Consider the following 25502-nt stretch of genomic DNA (forward strand, 5'->3'; position numbering starts at 1 on the left):
CTCAGTAGAAAAGGATGGAGGGGGCAAATCCCCTTGCCAGAACAAGGCAAATCTCACAGGACTATTTCCTCAGTACAAAATAAAAGAGACACATAACAACAGACTTCCTCAAGAACCCTTCTGAACATATCCATATGTTGATGAACTTTCAGTGTTATATGTATGAATACAAATAAATGACGAAAAGGAGGAAAGAGGCCAGGGCACAGAAGCCAGGAAGTTGGGGAGCTAATTACAACTGGATTAAAAAAAATAAAGGCAGCGGACTAAAATACTGCACTTTTCTTACCTATTATCCTAATTTACCTTCCAGCTTATTAAAATAAGAATAAAAGTTAAACTCGTCATGGTTTAGGGGACAGAAAACCTAAAATGAAAAATCTAAGATCTGATTTGTCGCTGGATTTTGACTCGTTATAATGTTAATACTTGGGAGCACCTCAGACGGCGTTAGACTCAATTCCCTTAAATATAAAATGGCATAATCTAAATTTAAAAAATAATCATATGGTACAATCTAAATTTGTAACATTATACACCACAGTCACATGCTCTGCAGAAGAAAGCAATTTCTACACCAGTTCCTTCCATCTCAGGCTTCTTTTACAACTGTCCAAGAACGCCAAGGCCTGCTGACAAAGAGAGGCAGAGCAAACTCCAGTCTGCACACAACTCCAGAGACCTGCAGGTGCCGAGAGGGAAAACCACCCACTTTCCCCACAGCAAACACAGGTCAAGCTTCTCCAGATATCCTTGACCCCAGTGGCACAGTAAGAATCAGAAGCAAAATCAACCTCGCCCTGGAAGGGACAGTTACCTTTGAGTGGTCCTGTGCGCTTTTGCCTGTCTGCCACAATAGGAGAAAAATGGGACATGTCAGGCCAGGAATGAGAACTACTGGTTTATTTTTCCCTCCAGATTGACACAAAGGAAAGAACAACAACTGCCATGGCTCAGTTAGAGATGTCACTATTTACAGGATGATTCTCTGATCCAGAACACTAAAAACACCATGTCCCACTTTGTGAATATGATTTTTAAATAGGAAAAATAAACAAAGCACGTTTAAAACTAAATAATATCCATTCACCTTACTTTTGAAAAATTATTTCTTAAAAATACAAAGTAACATTTAGTATACTTTAGCACAGCACAGAAAATTCTTAAAATAGGTTTAGCTTTTATTTTTGCTCTAAAATGCAAAAAAATTTCTTTCATATTTAAAAATGTAAGCATGTCAAACCTAATGATTACACAATAAATTACCACTTATTACTTAAAAACAATACTCATAATGTGCATTTTGATATTATATATTTCCTAGGCGAGGGTTTAAAAATAAAAGCATAAAAGCTAAAATAAAGAATTAATTTACTTAAAATGCTTTTCATTTGGGGGGAAAATAAATGGAAACAGAAACTACTGGGAATAATGGTATAACGTTTACATAAACTTATTTATTAAAATAATTATAGCAATCTCTGACTTTATATAGCACCATGAAACTAATACTCATTTCACTTAATATATAGCAATAACTGCTATCAACTCTGAATACAGGTACTTTGATTCTATAGTCTGAATAAATTTAAATATCTTCGAAAGTCATTTTAAGACCTCTCCTAGAGGAATCTTTAATAATTCCCTAATTGGAATCTTTCTCAAACCACACCCCTCAACTACTGTTGCTGTGTGACTGGTATCTCAGAGTCCCAATTACATCAGGCATTGTCTGGCTCCTGATGTCTGATATAAATCACTGTTGCAAGTGAATACAGTCCCTAAATAATCCTGAGTCATGGAGCTCAGTCAATGACTGCTACATTAGGACATGAATGACACTCAGTATCTCCCAATCTTGGACGTTTCCATCAAACAAGGCCTCTAAGAATGAACTCGGGGTCCTCTGAGACATCCCTGGCTCAAACAAATCCACATGGAGTAAATAATTACAAAAAGCCACCAGATGCCTTTATAACACCATAGTACGTTGATTAACACACACACACACACACACACACACACATATATGTAAATAGTCTTAATAAAAAAGCCTATCCTGGGTGAGCAGGACTGAACTGGACTAAATTCTAAGCTCCCGGGGCAAAAGGTCTGAACCTTACTTAAACAGCAGCATGAAATGCCACTTTGGTTTATAAACCTCAGTGTTGCTAATCTAATATGACTTCTGCAGATCATAAATGACAATTGGCCTTTTCAATTTAAATTCAAACACCTGGCTAAATCCATTAACCAGGGATTCCATGAAGCAAAATCCACAGCCTTTTAATTAATTCTTCCCTTCTTTTATGGAAACTCTTTGAATGAGATTTATGAAAAAAATCAAGGAAATCCATGACAAATTACTGTAAAAAATGCACAACTTTTATCTGTACTCTGGACAATTTTTTCTTAAATTTTTGAGGACATTGCATAGATCACTTATAAAAAATTAACACCATAACAGCAGGACTGAGAGCTGGACTTCACGGTGACAATAAATATATATATACACACACATACATACATAACAATACATATATACCCATATATACACACATACATATATAATAATACATATATGCCCATATATACACACACATACATATATAATAATACATATATATCCATATATATATGTATATAATAACTTGTGCTTGTGTCCACTGGATTTAGCTCAAAGACTTTTTGTGGAAACTATTTCAATTCCAAAGATCTGAAAATTAGCTCCACTTGGTCACCACCACAACCACCATCACCACCACTAACAATGAAACTTACTACCTTTTGTCAGTGCACTGCTTCAAAAATACTTCGCTTCCTTGATGTCACTCACTATCTGTAATTCATAAACAAAGCTCCAACACCAGCCCGCACCTTTTATATGTCTCACAGTTAAATCCTGCAGAGGTTCAACAGCTGACGAGGGAGAGTTTGCAGAACTCAGGACAGTTACTATCAGGACAGATAAGTCGTCTTTGGCATCTGAGCACCATTTCACTTGGAAGAATTCATAGATTCAGACAAATGTGGGAAAAAATAACAAGAACCGACTAAACACATGCTTAGCATCTTTACATGATTAGGTGCAGGAACACTGCCAGGAGGAAACTTTGTATACAAGCTCATCTGATTTTAGTTACTAGTCCAAAGAGAACCGAGAAGAGAGTGTCTTACTGATCAGATGGTGTCTTTTTAAGTTCGGTAGAACAAAAAACGTGTTCACTCCTTTAATAAGTACAAATAAACGAGACTGATGAGATGAACAAAAATCAATACGCAGATTCCAAACATTTTACAACTGTTTATTTTCAGTCCAAACATGACTAATGTCAATTAGATGCAAATCTGTCCTGGTGATTCTCATGAAATCTACCAGTCTGATAATCACCTGACAAGAAAACTCTTTGAACATCCAATGCTATGAGTTAATTCGTCTTTTCCTTAAATCCTAAAATTCCACACTTCGCATGCAACTATTATTTTACATTTATCACAGCCATTCTTTCATTTTTGTTAATGGCAATGTTTTACTCACATAATACAACAGTTGCTTAATATTGTTGATATAGTGGGTATTTATATTTAGCATCTTTCAACCCTTATTTTTGTGAGAAAGTTTTAAAACTACCATGGAAAGTCCTTCAGAATGAAGTGCACAATATTTAATCTAAAAGGTAATCTTCAGTAAGCAAAATATGAAAACTGTGATTTACAGCCTAAGAAAGACTATTAAATTGTAACAGTCATACTAACTAGACGAGAAAGAGCTTTTATATCCTGCTTTGAGTGTGTAAAACAAAATGCAGCCTTTTGCTTGCTCTCTAATGAGACCAGAGCATTTTTATATTCATAAAGAAATACATTCTGCTATATTATGTTTTGAATGTAAACTTGTGGCTCAGAACTGTCTTTGAAATGTACGGTTTTTATTAACACAAACTGAATCTTCTCTCTCGGTGACTAGGTACTGCATTTAGAGACAGAAGGAAGCCAAACATGGGCCTGTTCTGCACAGCCAAGCTCTGCGTGTAGAACGTCATGACATGTAAATAAAAAATAATACTAAATTAAATTAGTGTCAGAATGGTAAATGTCTGGTGATAGTGAAAATCAACTAAAAATAATGGAGTGGCAAAAGGATACATCTCTGCTTATTTGATCAACACACACACACACACACCCCCCCTCTGTCCATCACTCACTTTCTAAAGTGTCAGATAACGTTATTTCTCAAACGACACGCAGGCTTCATTTGCTATGCATAAGGTCAGTGAGTATTAGCTTCATTTACACTTGGCTGAGAATCGGGTGGTGTCAATAGAAGAGGCTTAGTTTCTCCACTGAGCAGGGCTAGAATCTGACAGAAAGCTGCCACTGAAGAAGATGGATGGGCTTCCTTGCTGACCCTGCTCCCCGAAAGTGTCATAGTTTGGGTCTCTTTCTATCTCCACAACAAAAGCCCCTCTCGGAGCTTCCCAGCGGCTTTCAGCTTTATTGGTGCTAACAGGTCCGGACATTTTCATCGATTGGCTTCTGTACCTTTTAAACACAAGAGCTTGCCCTTTTTGGCTAGCTAAACCTTGGCACATATGTCTTTTTTTATAATTGCATCTCTGCTGTCTACTGGAAAGGATGCAATCAGACAGGCAAACATCATGTCAGCACAGAAGATGCTGAACTATTTATCTCAGTTTCCCAGGGTCGTTCTAATGAAAGTGACATGTCATCTATCTGTCAAAATTAACCCTTAGATAATCTCACAGCGTATCTCTAAGTGGAAAACAAAAATCTCACACCATTTTGATGACTAATATGTGTATGTAAATATCTATTACACAGAAATGTTCGATAGGCAGGGAAAATGTGCTTTCCAGTCCTTATAGGCTATATAAGCAGTAATTTAAAAATCTATGTACCTGAAAAAATTCTATCTGATTTTCAGAACTCTGCTTTCTACTAGTGGAATACCCTGTGATAGACAGCCTACCCTGGCTAAAAAACACATAAAAATATTTATACCTAACAGAGAGGCTATCACAATGACATAAATTACATGCTGCTTTGAGATCCTGGCTGGGAGGTATTTTAGTATGTTGGAGATTTGTTATTGATACTTGAATAATTTGAAAAAAATTATATAAACTCAAATTCCAATGTTCAAAAACACAAATGCTAAAATGATGAAAAGTCCTTACAAATGGATTTACACACTTTAGGAAACGTGGCTACTTTCAGTAAGTATGGATTTATAACTCAGAAACCTCTCAAATACTACACTGCATCAATGCCAAAAGTATTTATTCCACATGAAATATAATTCAGCCTATTTGCATATCTGAAATTGCAGAATTAGCCAATAAATATATGTTCACATAATTATACCAGTCCCCAGTATAAAGGGGGGAATTAAAAATAAAATATTTCACTAGGAATGAAAATAAGGATATACTAATTCTAATTCAGATTAACCTTTTTGTTAGACTACAGAGAAAAGATGATAATTTTGCTATACTTTGAAATAAAAACTATTATTAATCCTATATTAAAACTTTGAGAAACTCTGCATATTATATTTTAGTTTTATTGTTTTCATTAAAGCTGAAAAATTTAACAAGTTATAGTTGAGAATGATTACCAGCTAAAATTTCTACATTAAAACACTTTCTTCTAGATATATCACTTACAACTACCCTTAAAATAAGTATACCTATTAAAGTGGAAAAGTCCCTTAAATATACCATATTGACAGTTATTCAAAGAGAAATACAAGAATATAGTTCCCTTTTATTTTTAAATCATATAGACTGGGCATCAAAGACTCTTAAACCAACAGTATTTCCTCAGGAAAAATTTCAATAATCTTAGACGTGTCTATACAAAGAAACTAGCAATTTTTCTTTAGAATTATCTTCCTATACATGCAGTCAACAAAATCAAAATTCTTCCTCCATGGTATGAGCTAGAAACCTGCTTTTTCTAAAAAATCAATGGTTACTGTTATTTGATAACTATAATGCTAAAAATCTATAATTAATCTTAAGAACCAAATCATTTCTTGATAATATGTATTCTTTGTTAAGAATAAAGGATATAGCAAGAAGATACCTCATCCCCAAAGTTGGGTCCAGGATGGTTTGTAAGTTCAACTGACCTAAGCGGTCTGCCCGAGCAGACTGCCGTGAGTTCATCCATCAATCAATGTCAACATTCTATCAGATTCTACCTTGACTGGCAAGTGACAGTTATCTACTGACATCAATGAATAATAAATGAGCATGCCCTTTAGGTTTATAGGAATAAAACGTATATTGTCTTCCATGTAGATTACCTTACATGCAAAAGCAGACTTGTGGGGTTTTTTCGTTGTTGTTTATTTTTTCATCTTATTATACATTAGGAACTAGTTAAAAACAAAGAAAGAAAAGGAAAGGAAACAGAATGAGAGTGGCTGCAGGAACACTCTGCACTTCATGTGAACTCCGCTATACATCAGTGTTTTGTTTTTCAAAAAGTCAACCTTGTCTCATTTAGTATCATATAAGCGCAAATAAGCTGTATTCATAAGCTCCTGAATATTTATGCTTTTTTACAGACCTAACATGCAGCTTGCTGTCTCAGCAGCAGAGTATGTGACAGAAAATCCTTAAAACCTACAGATCAGAAGTTGTGTCAGAATTCTAACCTTGTGCCTCTTACCCACTCACCTTCATCTGCCTCCCTGCAAAAATGGTTTATATTACAATGTTTTTATAGTCTCATTTGTTGTGAGTTTCTATTTCTCTTGTTCAGATTTAAACATACCATGATACAAGTGTCACAGCTTTTGGAATAAATAAAGATGAAGAATTCTAACTGGCGGTGCACTCTTAGATCCATCTTCACGGAGTTCCTTTAAGGGACTAACAGTGGCAATTCTGAAATTATATAGTCACAGTCCAAATGTCACAGTAGGACTATAACTTTCAGCACTGATCAAAGTGTGGTTTGTTTTATTAGCTCTATAAAAATTGTTTAGAAATCAGAGATTTGCCATACAGCATTATGATATATAATTTTTATAGTGAAATTTACCATTTAACCTTTCCATTATGTAGTATTAGATGCTTTTCTAGTTGAATCTATAAGCCTTTGTTAATAATGAACATTACCAATAATTTTCAGAGGTAAAAACTAGGCTTCTTGTTATATCTAATTAAGAATTATACCTGAAATATAAAGCAATGGATTGCACTTCAAAACAGAGATCTATGCCATCATTAGAAGGATACTTTGTGTTGATAATAAGTATCGTAAGTACCATTTACTATTAGTGTCCCTAATACTGAATTATAAAATGTGAAATGATTGCCATGTAAAGGCAGGAAAAGGGGAAAATGTTGCCATCGATATGGGGCATACTTACATTTCAACAAAAAAGACAGAAGAAAGACGTTCTTTCACTATTTTAATCCATTTAATAGATGGAAAGGTATGTTCTAAAAAGTTTAAATCAAGAAATAGTGTAGAATTTTCTGAAAGGTAAATAAACAGGCAACGTCAGAGTCTTTAACACTATAAGAAAATAGGCAGAAGAAAAAAAAAAAGAAACCAGAAAGAGCAGAGAAGAAAAAGAACATCCACTTGATGAGAAGGAAGAATGAGGCGTATTAGAAACCAGGGGGAATCCACGTACAGTGATGGCCTAGTAAGTAATACTGGAAATCAATGAAAGAGACGTCTGCATCTGAAGTGAGTAGCAACACAGTCTCCCTGAAAAAATTCACAAAGGAGGGAAGTGATCAAACTATTACGTGTGGCCCTGAAAGTCACAGTTCTCTAGGACACAGTGTTTGTGCAGAATACACAGCAGACAGTGAGAAGCATGGACTACACAGTGAACTTTAAAGGCTCATGCTGGGGTTTTCCTGCAACCTAAAATACAGGCACAACTTAAACCAGATCACACGCCTTCCCACTTCCAGCCCCCAGCCTGAACACAAGCTTAACATGAGTTAATTTTAAAAGTCAGTTTTGAGAAACAGATTTTGCAGAAGGCTGATTGCCTCTCTTCCCTTTCAAGCTTTCAAGCCCCGTGGGGCTGACGTTGAAAGATTTCTCAGAGGAGACCCAGTCAGAAACCACATGGTTAACCGCAGAGCGTCTGCTTCTCCCCAGTCCAAGGTTTCTGATAATTAAGAAGTGCTCAGTGTTCTCATTCTAAAACATATCTACGTGTGATAGTCACAATATTCCAAACATGTGCTAAATGCTAAAATGTACTTTCTTCTGTGCTAAATACTACGAAATGTGGAATATAGAATAAAGTGAAATTTCCTTTCTCCTCTCTTCCTAGACATAAACAGTCTTCACATATACCATAGGGCTTAAAAAAACCAAACACCTACGTGGAAAGAAAGACAGACAAACTTGTTTATGCAATTTTCGCTTTGTGAAGCAAAATTTAAAGCTGTTACTAAGGTAGCTTTCTGTTCTTTTTAAAAATTTTTTAAATTAAGTTATTCAGGAATATTCTATCAGAGTTTTAATTATTGTCCAGATTTCCACAAAGAAAATCTTCATTATTTTAGCACCTACAAATTAAGTGGTTAGTACATAGCAAATTAGAAATTTAAAAATTGGTCAAGAATATTCTATCAGAGTTTTAATTGTTGTCTAGATTTCCACAGAGAAGAAAATCTTAATTATTTTAGCACCTATAAATTAAGTGATTGCTATTAAGTAAATTGCTATTTACTATAGCAATTTAGAAATTTAAAAATTGGTCAATAAGAGAAAATAAATGTTCCTTTTTTTTTTCTTTATGGTGACTAACATTTTTTCTTCTTGGTAGGGATGGAGTGTATGTGTGAATGCGTATACGTAGTGTGTGTGTAAATGTGCACACATGTGTATGTCTGTATATGTATGTTTGTGTATGTCCTATATACGTATATGTACAATGTTGAAGTAGGAAAGAAACTGGAAAGAATAAGTTATGATTTCACTTTTGGTTCTGTCATTAATGAACTGTTCGAATCATAAAGGAGATGTGGTTTATTTTTTAAGAAAGCTCCCCCCAAATCCCCTCTAATTTATCTTTGATGATCTTTAAGGTACAAATTCCAAGAATTCATGATTCTCATCATCTTGTAAGAGATTATAACCTTCAAGCAGTACAAGGATGTCCACAGAACATTTGTGCTATAGGTATATTATATTTGAGTGGGTAAGGGGCATATCATATCTCGCATTTCTTTTCAAGGATAAAACTACAGGAAAATGTCAACTAAACTAGAAACATCATGTAGTGTTATTTCACGTCATTAGATGTTGAAGGTACAATGAAACATTTTAAAAATCCATTAGGTTTGTTTGTTTAACTTATATTTTAGTTTAATATCATTAGTTAGTGTGATTAGGTAAGTTAACGCCATTTGGTATCATAGTTTACATGGAAATAAATTTAGCTAATAGTAGTAAACTACTATTAAAATAAATGTGTTTAACATACAAATCACTGGAAAGTTCTTATAGAATGGTATGGTGAACTTACCAGTCTTCCATGTATTTTTCTCAGAATAAACTTTTTATTTCATCTAGTGATTCCTCATATAAACGTATTCTTTAGATATCTCCTATTCTCCACACCTAACCACTGCCACCCTAATCCCTCTCCTGCCCTGACTCTCTTTTAGAAAGAATGATATTAAAAGTAGAGTAGGTTATAGATTGTTGACCGTTGAACTTCAATAATGATAAATATCTGATATGTAGTTAACCTCATATCTGATATTATATACTTTATTAATAAAAGCATGCCAGTGTTCCCTTCTTCAGTTCTAGGTTTTTCTATAAAAGCTGTAATTTGGTGTTAACGGCATCAGAGCTTGTCTGAGGTCAACACCACCACAGGGGAGGGGCTAAATTAGGTGTTAATTGGGTGACATGAAACTAAACACAAAATGCAGTATGGGTCCTTTCCAAGCCACCTGATTTTCTAATTCATTGAAAGCAAGCGATAACATATTCATCAACAGTAAAGAATGAACCCAACTGGGCAGCACCTGTGGCTCAAAGGAGTAGGCCGCTGGCCCCATATGCCAGAGGTGGTGAGTTCAAACCCAGGGCTGGCCAAAAATTGCAAAAAAAAAAGAATGAACCAAACTTAAAAATTCAAAATCCACACCATAAAAATATAATCATTTAAAGACTTTCCAGCTACTATACCCCAGAATGTTGTTCTCCCTAGGTTTGTTGGTACTATTTCATTCACAGGTGCTGGACAACTAACCAAAGTAAACCACACAATAAACCTCTCAGACTTCTTTACAGAATCAGACTCAGATGGAAATAACATACATTTATTTCAACTGATGTATGTATCATCTGGGTTCCCAAGAAATGCTGCAATTTACAATCAATACTGTAACATACACTCGTGGATTCTATAACTTTTTACAAAGTTTTTCAAAGGTGAATTGGTTTTTCACCAGTTTAAAAAATACAAACTTAAATGATATATGCATATATTTTTCATGTATAACCTTCCTTGGATATCCTAAAGAAGGCATGCACCCATAAAACTAAATAATGTGAGGTATTTTGCAGGGGATAGGGTGAGATAAAAAGCAATATATCATATGGGGACAATAGAAATAAAAGGATTTTCTGAAATTTTCCTCTGTGATTCACAATTCTTATTTTTAAGCACGTAGAATAAAATATCAAATGTATAGCTGTCTTAAATTTCTCCATAAAAATATTAATATCATTTGTACCTAACTAGTTATAATATCATCATGAACAAAATACTTCATAGTGATAATTATCTCAGGAATTATATAGAAAAATCAAAGGAAGTGCAAAATGTTAAAGCATCATTGATTTGCATTACAAATGTGTATCGCCTGCCAGAAATTGATGCCAATTTAAATTTCCACAAGAATTATTAAAAAGTGACCATATAGTTGCCAATGCTAGGTTAATTAGAGTGCTCTGAAGTCCCACACTAAGCTTGTAAATCACAGGAAACTAAATCAGACAATTAATTTCATATTCCCTTTCTCCTTTCCATACTTTCTCCTCCCTTTCATTAGTTCTTCCTTCTTTAAATATTTTCTTTATTTCCAAATATTAGGGAAATAAACAGGGGTTCTTGTTACTTCTAGCTCTTCTATCCTTTATTTACTGAGTAAGTCCCATGTTCAATGAACTGTGGGTACATACAAAGATGACTAGAGGTGAGTAAAAACAAGTATGCGTTTAAACAAAGCCTACAGTGGAAAATTGTGACATGATTCTAATAGTAAGTGTCACAATGCTATTTCTCCATACTTTTAAAGAGATTATGAACAAGTATCTCTGTTAAATACCCAGTGCCTGATAACAATAGTTGTTCCTGGGAAAAGTAACTGTGGATGGGATCTCAGGGACGACATGTGTTCCAGATCCAGATTTAGATTATGTATTTAAAAGTGTCTTCAGCTGAGTACTATAGGTTCTGAACATGAATACTTTTTAAAAGAATGTAAAAAACTGTAAAGATAATATATATATATATAACTCAAACAGAGAAAATACATTGTGATATTATATAAAATCTATGCAATTTCTCATTTAGTATTAGCTGAGGGATTGGTTTTCAGGTTTTGCTCTTTGTATTATTTGTTGTTTATTTTGAAATTCAGGGTAATGTTCACTAAGTATAATTTGGAAGCAAAATGATGATCATTTTATAAGCCAGTCCGCTTCTCATATGAGATGAGCATAAACACACTTCAATAGTTTCCTAACTGAGAAAACATTATCCGACTCGGGATCTCTGTTTCTCCAGACAGAGGTAAGGGTGAAGAGGGTGAAATGCCTTTCTCTTCTCCCGAAGAGGGAGAGGGAGAAACTGACAAGGAAGGGACACACAGAGACACAGAGGGAAGGTGACAATGAGTACATGTAAACAGTGACTTTCACAGAAGTCAACTCCTCAGCTCGAGTCCTGTTCGCTTTAATTATTAGTATATCATCCGATACGGGAAATGAATTATAATTAAGGCTTTTCATCCTCATAAAGTTGAAGGCTACACAGAGACTAGCTATACAAAACAAGAAATTAAATACTGATAGAAATTCAAATATTCACGAAATACAATTTGGAGGCGTAATATTTGCCTTAGTGGGTTGTTTATGAGTAAATCTTTCAGACATTTTGTAAATACTGAAAGACTAATGGAATGTCAAGAACTATGCTAGGTACTATCATGGGTAGATAAAAAATGTAAGGTTTGCTTGTTACAAAACTTAAAAGTCATAGGAGTAAAATATTATATGAATAATGAATAAAATAAAATACCATGTGATGATTCCAGTAGGAGTAGGGTAAAAAATAATTATTCAAAAATGCCTGGCTGCAGTGTAGTTCAAACTATCTAGGAAGCTGAGTCTAGGAGGATCTCTTGAGCCCAGAAGTTCAGGGCTGGTGAATGCATCTGTGAGTTGCCAGGCCCTCCCAGCTGGGCACTCAGAAAGACCCTGCCTTTAAATAAATGAACAAAAACAAACAAATAAAGAAAAGTTCATCTAACAAGGTATAAGTGGCATTCAAATTTTAATTGTAAGGAAAAGCAAAACTTCAACAGCAGGGAGCCCATAAGAAAAGATACACTGATAGGAAAAAAGTAAGATATGTTAAGGACCAGAAAAACGGTAACTACCAGCAGAATTTGAAAAGAACTTGAGGAAACTTCTTTAAGGATGTGTACCATTAAGCCACAATAGGTAACTGTGAGAGGCATAATGGGTTAATTTGCTTTTCTGTTTGTTTGAGACCAACTATTAAATAATGAGGCATCACAGAAATATCGAAGGCCTTGCTTAGAGACCAGCACCAGTCAGAGGGAGTAGGGACTTCAACTGTGATAAGTATAGGACTGAACATCAGAAAAGATCAAGGTTCAAGAGGAAGGGATTTAAACGTGGGTCCAAAATGAAAGGCGTTTTCGTTAAGTAATAGAAGCGCGAAACTTTCTGAATTATAAAGTCATATCCTATGTTGTGTTTTCTAAAGAACATTCTGAAGAAAGACCTGGAAAGGGAAATAGAATGGCCAAGGCAGTGAAATATTCAAGATGTTTGGAAAGACAGAGAAAAATATTTTTAATTATTATAAATGAAAAAAAAAGTTCAGATTTATATTACCTTTTAAGATATTCTTAAAAAGTTTATTTCTATAAAAGAATCTGCAAAGGATAAAATGATCCTGTACAAAAATATGTCCAAGGGATACTGGTTAGAGACAAGAACTCAAAAGCCAGACAAACTTGAATAAACAGCAGTCACCTCGTCCCAGGACCCTTAGTGCTTAGCCTACTCACTGTACCATGGTTTTCTTACATAGAAAATGTTTATATACACCATACATGTGTATATATGTAATGTATTATATCTTACTGAAGTATCTTATTAATACTCTAATTTTATGTTTCTCTTTTAAGCCAGCTAATAATGGGACTCATTGGATTAAATGAGTTAGTAACAACTTAAAATTAAATTAGTTAATACACATGAAGTGCTTAGAACAGTACTTGTTATGTACTAATAACTAAAAAACACAATCAATGAGATGTTTTTATTGCATGCCTTGAATCTCCTCTTTTACATCATTTAAACTATACCTGCTGTTTACTACTGCTGTACTTTTTGAGTTCTACATCTTATACTGACACTAACCTAATTTTAAACCCCCTATTTTAAGATACAACTCAAGTTGTCTTTGCATGAGTTATCAGGTTACTTATATCATAGAAAAATAAAAGCTAATGTTCAAGATATTTTAAAAATATGGAAAGCAAAAGATCACCCATAATCTTACCACAATGACAAGTTCATTTTTATAATTACGCTTCTGTCTACTTTTTTCTCTACGTATATTTTGTAGAATTCTAAACATCGGTGTATACAAAATTTTATTTTTTCCTTCCAAATTATTAATAAAAATTAAAAATTCCTAAGTAGCATAATGACACAATGTGGATTAAGTTCAGTCAAGGTGATGCACACCAACTTTGGACATTCAGGTCATTTCCTGAATGATAATCCGAATCATATATACTGCGGAGGAATTAAAGGTTACGTATAAAGTTCTTTCTTTTATTGACCTGCCTTAATAGCTAAATTATCAGAGGTGGGATTACTGGCTTAATGCTTATTTCACTATTTTCAGCCTATGAAACATATGTTTATTCATGCATTACCATGAGATTTCTTTACTTAGCAAATTCATTGTTTCATTAAAGCAGGATAACTACAAGCATTCATTGATTATTTACTATGTCCCTGACATTATTCAGAGGATCTTTACCTGCATTATTTCATTCAATTCTGACAAGAACCCTATGAGGGAAGTACTATTTTTATTAGCCCCAATTTATATTTGAGAAAACAAAGGTTTAGAGAGTTTGTCCTACTTTCCTACTTTATGGATCTGGAACCAAGATTTTAAAACTCTGTGACTGCAGCGTCTGAGGATTTACCCAATACTGCATCTTACATATTTGTTATACCTATTTAATTTTAAATACCATATGTTTTAGTGACTCATTTTATTATGGAAATTTGATGGTAAAAATTACATGTTACATGTCTGTGAAAATAAATGACTTTTAAAAAAAAATCAAGAAATAGATTTTAAATATTGTTCATACTATAAAAATGAAAGGATGTTTTAATTTATCAAATTACCATTAAGCCACAATAGATAACTGTGAGAGGCATAATGGGTTAATTTGCTTTTCTGTTTGTTTGAGACCAACTATTAAATAATGAGGCATCACAGAAATATCGAAGGCCTTGCTTAGAGACCATGTCATATTTGTATAAAATATATGTTATTAAACTAATAGATCTGTTAACTTAATAAAAATATCAAGAAGCAACTATTAGGGAAGGGCATTATAAAAAATTATGAATCTATTAATTATTTAATTCCACTTTAAAATAAATGATCAAAAAGGAAAATTTTAAATCTTTGCTTTCAGAAAACATAAAACAACCTAAATAGTGCAAGCAAATTTTACTTCAATTTTTTGGTATATGTGCATGTGAATTATATTACATCTTTTAATGTTTTACTATAAGGGTAACCAAATGTTTTATCATCCAAATCAGAAAGAACAATTTGACATAAAAAAGAGGCAATGTTAACAAGTGGAACAATTATCTCAAGCAAACTGAACATCCTACTTAAAACAAAGTTTCACTAATTCCTCAGTAACTGAAATCTACTGGTTGGAGTCCAGAATAAATTTTCAAGGAGTACGATATGATGGAGGGAAGAGACTTAAATTGCCAACCAGGATTTTTGAATTCTCATCCAATTTCATTACTTATTAATATCTCTGAGTTTCAGTTTCTTTATATGATCAAAGAGATAAAAAATAATACTTTCTACTTCTTGATGTTGTGGTAGGGTTTAAACAAGAAACTGAACTTATCATTCAATGTAAACTGCAAATGCTCTATTTTTAAATCCATGTTACGGTATCTAACTCCATAGTTTGATAAATGTTATTCTACTTTATAAATTGAATAAAACTATACAGAAGTTACAAAAAATCAAAATGTGTTCTGGTATACAATGTTATTAGTCTTCCCAGACTATTTAAATATGTAAATATGATCTCTCAAATTTTAAAATGGCTGTACTTTTATATAACAAAATATAGTGGCTAGTTTACATTGAAATTGTTACATAATTTATAAAGTTAGTTTTAAAAAGACTTCCGACAATAAAGTATGCTCAGTGGAATTAAATATTTTTTAAAAACTGATAAGAGATGTCTTAAAAATATTTTATTTAAGAATTGGACACAATTCTCCATATATTAGCAGAAGTAAAAAAAAAATTGGTTTTCAAAATTGAGGGGTTTTTTTCAGTCGTGAATAAAAGCTCTTATATCAACTGATTAAAAACTGTAGTCATTTTTCATAATTATTCATCTTTCATATTGTTATTATCTTCTAATGAACCTCCAATGGGCTGCCACTCCAAAAAGTGCCCAGATAAACTCGCCTTGAATTGGCTAACCACTCTCATTTGGCTAGGGACTCACTAGCATCCTTGCTGAAACACATTAGTTTTGCTCAATATGGGACTGGAATTTGTTTTCAAACTCTTAACAGGATCATTGAAAGGAAACAGGAAGAATACTATAAAGGCAAGCCTGGATTGTTTCCAGAGGCAAGGACTCTTGCAGCAATGCAATGGAATTATGCCAAGGAGGGAAGTGTTTTTGCAAATGAACATAGTTCCACAGTTAAGCATAAAGTATTTAATTCGTTTGTCAATAACACCACAGCTGAAAATTAAGAAAGTTGTGTCATACACAATTTACTTGACTTACGGCAGTGCACACACACTCCTTCAGTTAAACCATAGGGATGTAGCCTGTTCCTTTATGCGTGCTTCTTTTTATGAACACTTATTAATACCGAATTCCACCTATTCTAATGCAGAATCAATGAAGATATAGAGGAGCAATTTCACTTGATTTTAAAGCATTTCAGTATAGTTTTCAGGTGACGATAATTTTCATTCAAATGTTACAATTCTTGAAACTAAACTAAATGAATGTGAGTGATTTTAATAGTATGCCATTTAATACTTTTTGTTCATTTGGAAAAAAATTGGGATCTTTTTTTCACAGTACTGTGGTTAAAGACTGCTTTTCTGATTAAATTTCTATACTTACAAGTGTAGAATTCAAACAATTCCTTGTTTGCTTTTTCTTACCAAATAAATGTGGAAATCATTTGAGTTAAATTTCACAAAATGAAACAAAAAAACCCATAATCTTCTTTAAAAACATTAGAAGAGCAGGACCTTTAATGTTATTTCCTAGTCTTTCCTGAGATAAATTTAACTGGGCACTTCTATAAGTATTTCTTCTTCATTTGTCATTTTTCCCATTTTTAATTAGGCAAAACTTTTAAATTCTACTCTCTCGTCAATCAGAATCTGTGCAATGTTGAAACCAGCTGCTTTGACAGCTAACATGTTCTTAAAAATTCTTCATAATAGGTACTGCTGAATCCACTATCGCTTTCAGGTAACTGTTGTTAACTTCTAGTCAGTTAAGAAAATTGCCTTTCATTGAATTGATTAGTTCACTAAGAATATTTCTATACTTACCCAGAGGAATAGCATTCTGCTTACTAATAGTGATAAATCTTCATCAGATTTTGATTTCCACTTACATGGGAACTTGCAAGATTTTATACTCAATTAAAAATACTGCTAGTGTGGGACGCGGGAAGATGACAATGGGAGACAGGTTTGATCCCTCCTGGGGTATGAAAGAGGGCTGCAGAACTGGCCTGTGGGACCTCAGCCTCTAGCATCTCTATTTGTTTCACTCAGAAGTCACTTCACAATGTCAGTGACGGTGAAAACTGAATACAGGGACCCAGGCAGTTTACGTGCGTGGTGACCACAGACCTGAGTGAGGTCTGTAACTCTTCAAACAGGACAGAAAAATGTACTTGCCCAGAAATTCCATCCCAAAAGTATACCCAACAAAAATATTATGTGAGCCACAAATGCACTTTTTAAATTTTGATTAGCCACATTAACAAAGAATAAAAAGAAACAGTTGGAATTAATTTTATTTTCTATTTAACCCAACATATCTAAAATATGATTATTTCAACATGTAGGAAATATAAAAGGTTGCTAACGATGTATGTTACACTCTTTGTTTACAGAATGCCTTCAAAATCCAGCATGTACGCTACGCTGCCAGCACATCTCCATTTAGAAGAAGCACTCTTCAACCTAAAGAGCTGAGTGTGGCTGCTGGTTACCATATCGGACAGTGCAGGCCTAAATACATCTTTTAATTATTATTACTTTTAAAAATATTCTACTAGAATGATAATATTATGGGGAAATAGTATGATTTGTATAAAATATACGTGGGTACCCCAACACTGCCAATGCGACCTTTAGGATCACAGTAAGACAGAATGTTTGCGAGGATTCTCCTTGCTTTGTGATGAAAATTAGGGTTATGCTGTTGCTAAACATCCAGGCTCTGGGGTCAGAATGCCCTGAGTTTGAATTTAAGCTAAGACAAATAATACTCAGGTAACTGTAAGTAAGCAATTTACCCTTGATAGTCCCAAGTTTCTACTGTGCAAAACAGAAATGATAATGAGACCTACCTTATTAAATAAACTTGTGTATGTAAAATGCACAGGCAAGTTTCTGTACATAGTAAGTTATCAAGAAAACTGAGTTATAACAATTATTGTTGGTGGGAGTCCTCTCTAATTAGGAATTGCAAATATTAAAAGTATGCTGCTGACTTAGGAGTACAAGAGATGTACAAAAGGGGATTTTTGGAATATATTATGTTTTATAAGCTAAAAGAGACATAAGTAATTTAAGTTTATTATAAGACATTTTTCAAGATATCTACGAACAGAAAAAAATTACCAGTTTTGAATATTCATATAACATAGTTTTAAGCATCTCACCACACAATGCCATTAAGAGAAAATTCAGTTTTATGAAACAAAGAAAAAGCTTTTCTAATTCACAGGCTATTATTGCTTCAAAACAAATAGAAAACATCGAGTTGATTGAAATAGCTAAAACTTTATTTTGGCCCACTTCCACAAAAATGTGATCATTTTATTATTTACTCCAGAAAAGAATTAAAGCTTTGGCAGAAGTAACCACAGAGATTTATTAAGTGAAATTTGATGATTTTATATCAAAGTTTTAGAATTTATGAAAGATTGTAAATGTATTTGTTTATGCCTTGCCTGTCAACTTCCCATTTACTGCTGCTATTCACAGACCCAGACAACATGGGTTTAAAAAGAGAGGGAATGATATCTCAGTAAATCCTAATCAATCACTTCCGTCTTCGCAGTCTAAAGCCCACTACCCGTCTCCTCCTCTCTTGAATTCCACAGCCACTGTTCTATGGCAGACTTCCATGCCAAGCACAGAACAACTTAAAAACTAGTAACAAACCTCAGTGCCACCAGGTTTACTGCACGCACTTGGTGCAGATACAACTGGTCTACAGATCGTCACTAAGTCACGGTGGCTTTGTTTAACAGCTACTGAATCAGACTAATGGGAAAGAGCAGACTTCGTTATTTTTATTGATATAGAAAAAACTGCAAAAGAGAGTTTTAATAGCACATACTACTTACGTTCACAAGTGTCCCCTTTTTGCTGGTAGCCCGCTTTGCAGATACATTTTCCAATGGGCACTAACCATTCTCCTTCTGCACTGCAGTGCATCCTGGGGGAGTTCTCCGCCTCTTCCTCTGCACTGCTGACACATGTCCCTCGAACCTCGACTAAAGAGGAAAATTCTGAACCAGTCACTGTATCTGGAAAGATAGCTAAGTTCTCAATAATGGACCAGCACTTCTTGTAGTACACTTTGACAGAAACCAAAGCTATGCAAGCCCCTACATCCTGAAAGGCAAGATAGAATCCCTTTTTGGACAAAGGTCCAATCTCTCTCACCTCAGTGTTAAGCTTCATCTTTCTTTCACCAAGGTCACCTTGGGTAAAACTTTCATCGGCAGCAATGGTGTCTATTTTTACATAAAGGTTTTCTCTTATATTCCTGCCAGTGTCATAGTCTGTTTCGTAATAGTACAAATTAAAGGTTTCCTTGCAAGTTCCCAGTACTCCAGGAAGACTGTTACAATCCCTCAGGGTGAATTTCAATTCTACAAAAATCCTTTGTGCGTTGCCTTTCGAAATCCAGTTAGTCCGCAGCCAGTTGTTTTGGTTGGGCTCCATGACCTGGCACACCTGGTACGTTCGTATCGGGGTATAGTTCTCATCCAAACCACTAATTTCTTCCCACTGTAAAATGTAAAAAAGGTCATCAGTCATTCAGCTAAAAATAACATTTTGCTTTTTAAAGTGCACATATACCACAAATGCTGATCTTTGAAAAAGTTGGGTGGATTCCTAGTCTGGCAAATACTGCAACACAGAGAATGTAAGATTCCCAGTTCTGGTCCGTGTGGGTGGCGGGACATCACTTAAGCTTGCTTGCATCCTTTGCACATACAGTTTCATTCTGTTTAATATCTGTCTGTGAGTGCACTGGCATTCCTTTTCACATGTTTGCTTATTTCTGTATTCTCCACTGAGATCAGAATTTTCATAACTAAAGCTCACAATTATTTCAAATTACCAGTTAAAACATACATATAGATGGATGAATGGTAGAATTTCTGAATACTCAGTTGACATTTTAAGTGCCCATATTATAATTAGAGAACACCTAAAAACACAAAGAAAAATGCCAAGAGGACTCTGAAATGTGAAAGGATTCAAAAATGTGTTGATATTTATAACGTGGAATATCTTACAATCTTTTCAGAATAAGATATAAGGAAGTAACATCTTACAGGATGATTTATTTATTCCAGTATAATACACAATACTGTGTATAAAGCCACAAAACAACAATAAATAAGTGGATATAAAAGTATGATTCATCGTTGCAAATAAATTCCTTTCAATCAACCATCAGATGAACACGACAAATCAGACTGCTGGATCATATTTAGTGATAAGCTTTCTGAAGGAAAAATATCAGATGTTAAAAATGTCCACTTATATGCTGATATGATGCATATACTACAAGCAAACTAATGTTGTATTTCAACAAAATAAGAAAAAAATAGTACATTTAACAAAATTTGCAGTAATTCCAAGACCATTAAACTACATACAATATTCTTTACTGCCCATTAGTAAGTAAATTAATTTCCCCTAATAGATTTACGAGTCTAAAATAACAGTTGTTATTATTTGCCATGATTACAAAACTTCCTACTTTACATTTATGATGCCTTAATAGGGAAATTGTCATCTACTTGTATTCATTTCCACAATTAAAAATACCAAATATGAAAATATATTTGTGTTCAAGACCAAAGTCACATAGCATGCAATATTTAAACTATGGTTTCAAGAAAAATAGATGGGAAAGTAAACTATTAAGCATGTGGTTAAAGAGTTCCATTTGTAAAACCTGATCAGGGCATATGATCTTTACATGCTCTGTATAATATTAATATTTACTTTTAAAACTGGTTCTGAGAAAATGAACAAAACTGAGAAGTAAGCAATGTACTCCAATTCAGAAATTTCTTACGTGATGTTATACAATATTTGCTACAATTTTATTGTACACAGACTAATATCATCAAAGGTACTCAAATGCAGCAGAAAACCCACTTTAGTGTTGAGCTGTTACTCAGCGCAACTTGTATTTGTGACTAGTCAACTTTGCCCATTTTTCCCTTTATTTTACTCAGCTATTTATATTGTGAATGACACTCAGGCAAATATACCCAAATTCACTGATTGGGATGGGTAGATGTGAATCCTTTCATTAGACTGAAATTATTAGAAAAAGTAAAATTAGTAATGGTATCTACCAAAAAAATCAAAAGCTCCAAAGACATATGTGTTCTTTTTAACAATTCCCCAGATTGAGGAAACCAAAGCTAATTACTATAAAAGTATTTCCCAAGAATTCTTTTAACTTCAAGGACAATTATATTATTTTATTCTATGTACGAAAAATCAATGTTACCACCCTTGAAACCCAGCTAATTTTAATTTGTATTTAAAACATTTATTCCAGAGGTGAAAATTCCAAGAAAACTATGGCCTAGATAACAAACAGGGAGATGACATAAATGCCTTTAATGCAATTCATGTGTTATTATCTCTCTTTTCTAAGAGACTGCAATCATTTCCGCAAACGACACCATTAGGAAAAATGTCTTAATTCAGATACTACATTATATATACTATTTTAATAGTAAGCTTATAAAATATTTTCTCAAGACTTTTGTTTTAGAAATATTTTCTTTCTAGTTATATATTTAGTCACATGTGAACCAATTCATTTCATATCTGCAAAATGTTGTTGATCATTATTTTCTAATATTATTTGTTGATTCCTACTCAGACATGGGGTTAACTGTTAACTCAAGATACTTCAAACTAATAAAATGCCCATTTGAGTCTAAAATAACATTGCTAGTCGTGAGATATCATTTTGTGGATTACATGGATAAAATACTACAAATATGTATCAGTCTTCTTCTCAGAGATACAGCCATCCTCTATCTCTGTCTTAACTGATGGATGGTAGGAAATGGACTACATCTGTCATTGGCTAGGAAGGTGTTGCATTTTTGATCATGGATATCTTTCTATAATGTATATTATTTTACTCATAGAAGCCACTTCACTTAAAAAAAAAAAGTGTTACCTTCATACCTCAAACTCAGTACACTTTTTGTATTTAATCTATAACATATTTGTCATTTTTTCATAATTTATTGTGACCAGCAGATAACTACAATATAAACTAAAGCAATGTTTCAAAAACCTATATTTAATGCAAAGTCTGAATATTTTAAAAACATTGACTTTGTTCACATTTTGCATTCTTAAACTGGCTTTCAGTTCCTGACGTGTTGATTTTACGATGTTGTTTTTATACACAACAGTCCCTTTCCGATTTTCATGCTTCTTGCAAACTCCGCTACACTTTTCATACCTTCGCTTACACTTCACCCTCCTTTAACTTCAGATTTCCTAACGTGCGAAAGATAAACTTAAGTAACAATGGGATATATTTTCCTTTCTCAAAGCCTCCTTTAATACAAGATGAAGAATGTGCCCTGTCTCACAAATAATAATAAGATGTGAAGACGTGGAGATTGTACTATACTTAAGCAATACAATCTTTCTGGATATAGGAAACATAATGGTCAGCATCTTTTCAGGATTTACTCACATTTTGATAAGATTTATTGGACAACTTTCACTGATATTTATTGTATCAGGTTTCTACTGTAACATGTGCGTGCCCTGCCATCACATCCGATTAGTAACAGCAGATAGCACACAATATAAATTTGGAGAATCTAAAAAACATATTTCAGCAAATTTTATGCCAAAATGTTAAGCATAGTACATTTTTAGTTTCCTTTTAAAGTATATTTTGAGTGATGCTAAAACTGTTTTTAGAAGAGGAAAACAGATCACATACTGTTTTGAAGAATTACCCACAGCCTACTTGGTGATTATACTTCAGAAGTAAAAAGCAACTAAAGAGGGTTAAATGAGTTTGTGAAAGGAATGTTCCTTATAATTAGTTAATGTTCATAGCCTGGACCCTGAGGTATGATTTCATTCACAATAAAGACTCAAAAGACTATGGCTTGGGGAGGTTTTTTTTTTGTTTGTTTGTTTTCCATTTCACCATGTTCTAAAGTATACGTTCCTTACTCAGAAAACTCAGCATCTCACCATAATTACAACATAACGTTGAAGGAGATATTTCAAATTAAAACAATTTAAATATGAAGAATATAAATAATTCCTGGGAGTTGTGGTGGTGGTAGTAAGGTTCTGTGTCTTACTTTAAAAAAATAGTGGTATTTTATGAAAAAAAGCACTTACCCCATTGGGTGGAGAGGAGATCCATTCCAACTCTGTTTGTTGTGCTTTAGAATCCAGCAGTAGTACTGAAAAAGAAAGTTTATTTGCAAATGTTACCTTAACTATTTAAACATGTTTGGAAACATTTTTCAGGTGAATTTAATTTTTTTATATAATTATCACTTTATGACTTAAGATAGAGATAGTTATATGATGAATGGTGAAACGAACAGGCACTGGCTGCAAGCATATTCCAGGGGAAAAGATATTAAGATACCAATGTTATGTATGGTATGGTATTTTTTAATACCAAAATATTAAAATAAATTTTATAATGCATTGGTAGAGTGAAAGTGAGGGTAAAAACTGATGTGATATTGATCCTATAGCAATTATATATTATAGTTTTGTAAGCCAATGAGCCCTCTACACTTTGTCATATATAACGAGAGCACAACGAGGTATAATGCACATATTACTCTTCAAATATTCATTACTTTGTAATATTATGCCAAGACAGTATTCTTACTGTCTTTCGAGAAATGGAGTTTATCTTCTTAGAAAAACTTTCCACCCACAGAGTTTTCCCTTAAACCAAAATCAATACAGAAATGTTAAAAACCATATTAAGTAACCATGCTACCAGGAAGAAATAAATTGAAGATTATTTAGAAGATATATTTCTGGGTTAGTCAAACATCTGTTTTCAGTATATATATATTTAAGTTTCTAAATATTCCAAGATAATATTTCTCAAAGTGGTATGTTTAAACTGACTTAACTCTAAGAACAGTTGTATCCTACTTTCACACTATCAAAAATAGTGCAATTAGTTTAATAAGTATATAAAGTATAAAAAAGCCTCTGATACTAGTAAGATGAAGATACATTAGAAAATCATACATTAATACACATTATACTTCCAATTTCATATATTTTATTGTTTTGGGGAAACAATTTACTCTCCTAAACCACACACTCTTTTGATCAAATTAGTTACAGAGCTTCTTTACTTTAAAAATATTTACCTAACTCTACAGCATTTTGACAAATGCATCATTTGTTCAGAAACAATAGTGAATATATTTTTAAGTATGTAAATATGCTTAACATCAACGCCCACAAAATGTTAAATTTTGACTTAAATAAAATATTAGCTTAAATGAATGTTTAAATACTGAACACAACTCTCAATCACTGGAAAGTGGAATAAGTATTTTAAAGGTAATGAAAATCTGTTATGCTAAGAAAACAAAAGAAATGTCGGTTGTGTTTAATTCCTCCGCACCAGTGAAGCCTGTTCCCCGTAACTGAAAATACAGACACACTGAGGATTTGGAGTTTTATTTTGTTTTGTTGTTTGTTTACTAAGGCTCTCAAGGAGATTATGACGGAATTAAAAAATAATAATAATCACAGATGATTCCATGACAGGAAACACACAAACACAACACTTTTAAAATATCAATTTGTATTTCAACTTGGAACATCAATATTAACTAGTGAATTTATATGAAAAGTAATTTTTTAAGTTCGTTTTTACCCTCTACAACAAAAATAAAGGACAGGGAAACAATGTGGGTTCGAGGTATGCTTTCCTGAGCTGTATTATTTTGTGTGTCTTCTGTAATGACTATATACAACCGGATTGTAAATCCAGGTGACATTCTCGGTTCTTTTTTCGGAGTGAAGCATTGCGATTATTGTTTCTCGCCTTTCCGCTACCCCTCATCTCTGCCTGAGGGTAGAAGACAGGAACCGAAGCAGAGCAGTGATGGCAAACAAGTTAAAAGAGAAACAAACAAATTAAAACAAAACCGAACGCAGCCCCACCGCAGCTCTCAAGGGATCGGCGTGTCCCTCTCCCGCCGTCCACTTTCCCGAGAAGCCCCAAGTGCGCGCTCTCCCCCGTCCCTCCGGAGCAGAGCGCCACCCCGCCTGGCCGCCCGAGGGGCGCAGTCCGGCAGCCGGCTCGGACGCGGGGCACACCCGGGCTCGGCGCCCCACGGCGCGGCCC

At 33.8% G+C, this 25502-nt stretch overlaps 1 protein-coding gene across 4 annotated transcripts in view; it reads right to left on the bottom strand.

The window, feature by feature from the left end:
- EPHA7 (EPH receptor A7) overlaps positions 1-25502 on the bottom strand; it is a 188827-nt gene that overhangs the window by 160624 nt on the left and 2701 nt on the right. For 3 of the 4 annotated variants that reach the window (XM_012809947.1, XM_003797531.2, XM_012809946.2), the window contains exons 2-3: positions 23507-23571; positions 19201-19870 (exon numbers count right to left, since the gene is read on the bottom strand). In XM_012809947.1, coding sequence (XP_012665401.1) covers positions 19201-19870; positions 23507-23571 — 735 coding nt within the window. Of the gene's footprint in view, positions 1-19200; positions 19871-23506; positions 23572-25028; positions 25153-25502 lie in introns of those variants that run through there. The other variant, XM_023517702.1, reaches the window with a different exon arrangement.

The sequence above is a fragment of the Otolemur garnettii genome, unplaced genomic scaffold, assembly GCF_000181295.1.
Source record: "Otolemur garnettii isolate 467f Iridium unplaced genomic scaffold, OtoGar3 scaffold00118, whole genome shotgun sequence".
NCBI classification, from domain to species: Eukaryota; Metazoa; Chordata; class Mammalia; order Primates; family Galagidae; genus Otolemur; species Otolemur garnettii.